The sequence below is a fragment of the Aptenodytes forsteri genome, unplaced genomic scaffold (genome assembly GCF_000699145.1).
Source record: "Aptenodytes forsteri isolate BGI_AS27 unplaced genomic scaffold, ASM69914v1 Scaffold322, whole genome shotgun sequence".
Classification (NCBI taxonomy): Eukaryota; Metazoa; Chordata; class Aves; order Sphenisciformes; family Spheniscidae; genus Aptenodytes; species Aptenodytes forsteri.
Window position 1 is genome coordinate 778667 of NW_008795045.1, and position 6173 is coordinate 784839.

A 6173-nucleotide genomic window follows, 5' to 3' on the forward strand; every position below is an offset into this window, starting at 1 on the left:
TCTCTTTTTTTTTTTTTTGCTTAGAACTCCAAAGCCCTCTGTCAAACGACTGTTGCCTCTACCACAGCCAACATTAGAACTAACTGGACTGAAACATCTTCATCCATGATGGAAACGACCTCCTACAGGACTTGCGTGCAAGCGAGCTGAACACCAGACATCATTTCCCAGGTCTTGGCTGTGCTGAAGGGCAGCTATTCCCAAGTTAAAGGGTCAGGATTTTCACTTTACAGTTCCTGCCCCAGCTAAATAACCAGAACAACAGGGTGAAATACAAGGAAGAGAAACAGTTTCAGGCATTTCCATATTTAGAGTGTAAACAATCATACAAACCTGCTCGAATGGCTTAGTTGTATAATCTACTTTACATTTTTTAAAACTGTGTCAGAAGTTTGGACAGGTGTCATTACAAGGCAAAAATTAAATAGATTTCAATGACAGCGGAATCTTCAGTGGCGAATGAAAAATGGAAATCATGCCTGTGGCTTATTTCTTGTCAGTTGCAACAGAGCAAAGTGAGGGAAAGGAAAAACAAATTTACTCTTGGATTAAAGTATATACCCGCAGCCTGAATTTCTGAGATTTCCACCGCACTTCTAAAAGAAAAAAAAGCAGGCACAGCTTAGCTAGCATATTCAGACTTAACAAGTAACACAGAGATACCTGAAGGATGATAGGGGCCTTCGACAACTCCTCTCTCACCATGGAACTGAGTAAGTACCGAGACCGGCTTTTTGACATACTGACACCCATATGCTTCATTAGCATGATTTTGCTTTTGAGTCACCACATTCTAAATTATCCTTTTAAATGTTTTTCTTTTGCCCAATGAATATAGCTAAGGCAAATATCCACATCCTAAACTGAATTAAAATCCAGGCTGCATAATTTATTCTTTCTAGAGCTAATGAGAAAGTCAGACATAATACTGGATTCACAATCTCCAGGTAAGTTTAAGATACAAAACACATACAATTTACATATGTATACTGAGAAGCCACTCTGTTGCATTTATGTTCAGTAATTAAATCACTGTAATTACCCACTTTGTTTCAGAAATATAACAAAAGAGAAGGAAAGAGTCTTTAGACATGAAAGCCTTTGCAGTTTACCCTGTTTGTTAAAAGACAAAATGAGCCAGATATTTGCTTTAATTTTTTTTTTTTTAAATCCAGATGCTGATATATAATTATAGTTTCTTGTTCTTGAGGTCCCAGACTGACAATCAATGAAGCTCTTGTGCAAAACTGAACAAGCAGCTCTCACTTAAAATTATCTGTCTTTCAGGAGTATTTATGGCTCGAGTCAGATGCTGGCACAGGAGTGCGCGTGATACTGCATATCTCAGTTAAACATGCATTCTAATAAAGCCCAGGAATATGAGTAGCCTACTTATTCCAAATATTTTCTATGACAACATACAGTCCTGAAAAATGATGGTTTCTATTCATAACCTTACTTCCAATTGTATGTTTCACCTTCATCTAGCATCACAAAAAAACCCCCTTCCGGCAGCAATCGGTATGACTGTCAATCAAACAAAACTGCAACCATATCCAAAAAACAAATCAATGCAAGTCTTAAGCAATTACAGAAACGTAAGAAAATCAATAACGGATCAGACCAGAAGTTAATCTAGCTAGTACCCTATCTCCAACCAGCTGATCAAAATCAGTATTGTCCTGAGGAACAGGTGGGTGGAGGACCCCACCTCACAGTCAAGTTTACCACTGACACGTTGACCACAGTGGTGCCACTGGCTTTGGATGCCACACACATTTTTTTAGTTCACCTAAACCAAATGATGCAATCCCGCCCTTCTTTCATTGAGTCTTCTCCATATAATCATATCCAGCCATTCCTCTAAGTAAAACTGTATTTATACCAGACATATAAAATTATTTCCATTACCGCTCAAGGCTGAGAACTGCCTTGTAGGAAAAGTTTAAATACGTATAAAATCATCTACCACATATTGTTTTAAGGGATCACAAATCACCATTATGACAAGTCAGCCTACCATTTCATGAAATGGTAGGTTGTCATAACAATTTTATTTTAGGAATCAGAACTGAATAAAATACTTTGCAGAGTAAATTACAGTGACTGGATTGCAAGTTGTAAACAACTGAGAAAAAGAAATGTCACAGAAGATACACCTGGTGAACGTTACTTTAAAGTCAGCTCTATCACAGCACAGTTAGCTACTTCAGGGGTGTTTACGTGTATCAGCTTTGTTTACATTAAGACTAGAAACACTGACTCAATGTCTTTTTCTGCAAGCATGCTGCAAAAACAATGCCAGCTATCTCCAGAGCTACAAGTACTTGTATGAACTCTAGCTGAAAGTTTTCTTGCTGAGCAGCTGCTCAGATTCGTGTCATCGTGGGGAGGACACGTACTCCCGGAGCTCCCAGGGAACTCTAGGATAGCTCAAAATCTTCTGCCACGAATTACTGCCAGTTCCACTACTCTGTCCTCAACTAAGCCTACAATGAGATTAAAATAATCACTTGATCATCCTAGCCTCCCTCTTCACACGCACGCACAAATTACTCTTCTCTGTTTTATTATTTTCTCTCACATCATTGTCAGCTGTCCATATCACCTGGTAAGATTTGCCTGAAGGGCTGTTTGCTTCTTTTGACTTTGCATGCACCAAGGGAGTAGAGATTGCGTCATATCAACGATATTACCTTAAAATGGTTGTATTAAAATGGCAAAGACTAGAAAGTTAAAAACACAGATGTCCCCTTGCTTAGCAAAGGGACATAAAATACGAGCTAGCAATGACCAAGAAATACATATATATGTGCCAGAGAAACCAGAACAGAATGCTAGTGGCCTCTTCTCCCCATCTCCTGATAAACCTCCCTCCACAGGCATCGGAAATCCAAGTGTTTTAGAAGGGCACTGTGAATCACCAGGAACAGAGACACAGAAACTCCAGGAGACTGCACCTTCCAGCACAAAAGCAGGTGACATGCTGCAAATGCAATTTAATTTTGACAAACAACAACTACTTTATGTACTATGTGGCCTGTGGAGTTTGCTTATCCTGTCTGCGGCTAAGTAACTTCTTGCTCACATCTGTAGCTTGTACAGCCACTGGCTACAGAAGTACTCCCACAGGAGCCTGCAACAGGCACATTAAACCCTTTCCCTCACAGACACAAAGGTTTCTCAGTTCTACCAAGAGAACAACTTCTCTCAGACTTGTAACCCAACTTACAGTTTTGCTTTATAATTCATGCAAATTAGTTCCCATCTAACTAAGCTCCTTATGTCCTTCCTGCCACCTTCTTTCTCAAGAGGATTAAAACAAAGAAATAAAAAGTTCAGACCAATGCTTTTTGCATTAATATACAGGCTCAAGAATAACTGTATGCACAAGTGCCTAATAGGGACCAATAATGTATGCTCTACAAAAAAACCACAGCGAAGAGCACACTCTGAGCGCGTATTTTGTCAATAAACTGATCGGGTGGCTGAGGGAATAGATGCAACAGTTAAGTATTCCCTAGTTAATAAGGTAGCTCTAGAGGTCATTAAACTGTCTCCTCTGCCTTTAAAGCATAAAAATTGCTCCCAGACCTGCTTTACAGTATTAATATACAGTGCATATTTGTGAGCATCTTAACATCAGGAGTGCACTCCTCCTCCTGATCGTTCTGTTGGCCACGTGTTGTTTTGCACTGCGGACTGGTCTCAGGGCACCTGACCTGGACTCCTTGCAGATGAAGCTAAACTGGAACACGCAGTCCAAGGAGACGCCTAACACACACCAGCTAAGATTGGTCCTTCAGTCCAGAAGACCAGCCTAAGTAATTTCCAAAACACACACAGTGTGAACAGTCTTCAGCACTGTTTCCCTCCACCGGATCTGCTTCTATTGTGCCACAGCACCTGCTAAAGCAGACACAGCCACAAATAACAAAGGTTAAATTTTAACTTTTCCCTACACTATTTGAGTGAGAGGGGAAAATTACAATCTTGTTTGAAGAAAGGAATAAAGCAGATAGCTATATTATAACAGAGGTTTAGATCTGTGAACAGGCATAAGAAGTCTTCTCATTTGGATCCTAACAAGATTCCCTCACCATGAGGTTGGCATGCCAAGGAAATGCAAGGATAAGCAGGTATATAACACACCTTAAATAAAAGGATGTATCCCCAAGCAGAGTTTAAATTAACCACAAAATATGATTCCTTCCTTTGGACAAAACCTGACTGCAATACAAAGTCTATTCCAACTTACATTCCACTGAACAGAAATACAAGATAACCAATTTGCTTAATGAAGAAATGGCATAAAGTTTCGTTTTCCTGCCTTTCATTTGAATATATTAATTAAAATTACTTTTCCCTTCTCATAAACATATTTCCTAGTCAATTTGTGGTTTAGTGAATGAACACATTTGTTCTTATTTACACAGACATTTTCACAATGCCCATTTATTACCATTGTTTTACATGTAAAATAAACATCATATAAGTCAGTCTGCTGACCAAAGCACAAGAATGGCTCTCTTGGTTTTTTTGCCTTGAGCAAAGAGCAAGGACAAACCCATGCAGTAAGTTAGTAAATAAAGATTTCAGGTAAATATAGTCCTGGCTACAAAGAAAAACAGCTAGCCAAGGAAAGCTGCACAAAACCAGGTGGCTTTTGTATGAACAGAAATACAGCAACAGTACATTTAACCTCCCTGCTTTCATTTCTACACAGCAGTTACTAGCAGTTTTAAGTAGATTTATTAATCTACAGTAACAACTGTTAGTTTTGGTATCCTCCACCACTAAAACGGCTAAATTCCCACCTAAAATAAAAGCAGACGATATTAATAGCATTTATTTTTACTTGTCTTTTAAAAAGCACCATATTGTCAAATACCTCGCAGAGACAGGAGTATGGGCCAACGGGTAGAAGGAATCATCTAGCACACAGCAAGACGACCTCATATGCAGATTGACAGCCTAACACTTGTGACCAAATATGCCTAACCTCTATATTTCTGCACAGTGTGAAAAGATGTTCAGAGATTTTAGGAAAGCTGATGTCTTACTTTAACTGTACTTTCTTCTCTAACCTTCTCTTACCTGGCAGGATCATTTAAAGGAGGCTCAGCAAGGTAAAAATTCCCAAATTCCCCAATTCTTTTGAAGGAGCATATAACTTGCTACCGCTTTAAATCAATTTTATGATACAAAAACAACTGTATCCTTGGTTTGCTATCCGCAAGGAAAACAAAACTGGTGATAAGGTTGAAGGTGATGGAAATTCGCTACAGCACATACACCAAATCAAAATGCTCACCTGCTGGTTTCCCAGTCTTGGTCATCCTTATCTTTTTCCTCTTTGGCATCAGAATTGTGTGGGTGTTTCTGCACAATCCGCATCCCACCAGCTTTCACTAGAATGAAAATTAGAGAGACACAACAAACCTCAGTCAAATCAGCGTAATTGAAGACTGTTTTAAGGATTACTCTCTCCTGCCGCCCCCCCCAATATTTTACAGAATAGTTTCATAGTAATCACAGTTTAAAAAAGGGGTCCAAAGTGTTTAAAAGTGGCAAGCGTGAGGAACAGCTACTTCAGGACTGCATCTGCCATTCCCCTTCACATCATGCCATCTTTGCTCATCCTGAGAAGCTGCAGCTCATTTTACCACCTGCTTCCAATACCATTTTAGAAAACTCAACTCTGTTTTAACTCTCCCCCACCCCTGTAAACTTGCAGCAGTCAGAAGAAGAAATGGAGGTGATGGCTTGCATTAACACGATGCAAAAGGCCACTGTTGTGGTTTAACCCAGCAGGCAGCTAAACACCACACAGCTGTGCGCTCACTCCCCCTAACCCCAGTGGGATGGGGGAGAGAATCGGGGGGAAAAAAACAAAATTAAAAAAGTAAAATTTGTGGATTGAGATAAAGCATAGGACAGAAAAGGAAGGGAAAATAATATTAATAATAATGATGAAAGATGAAAGAAAACAAGTGATGCACAATGCAATTGCTCACCACCTGCTGACCAATGCCCAGCCAGTTCCCGAGCAGCGGTCACTGCTCCCCCTGGCCAACTCCCCCCCAGTTTATATACTGAGCATGACGTCACATGGTATGGAATGTCCCTTTAGCCAGTTTGGGTCAGCTCTCCTGGCTGGGGCCCCTCCCAGC

At 40.0% G+C, this 6173-nt stretch overlaps 1 protein-coding gene across 1 annotated transcript in view; it reads right to left on the reverse strand.

The window, feature by feature from the left end:
* The window catches only part of DAP (death associated protein), a 54018-nt gene extending 48612 nt beyond the window's left edge, over nucleotides 1–5406 (reverse strand). The window contains exon 1 of the mRNA XM_019471449.1: nucleotides 5315–5406. Coding sequence (XP_019326994.1) covers nucleotides 5315–5397 — 83 coding nt within the window. The 5' untranslated portion in view covers nucleotides 5398–5406. The remainder of the gene's footprint in view (nucleotides 1–5314) is intronic.
* Between the last annotated feature and the right edge of the window lie 767 nt (nucleotides 5407–6173).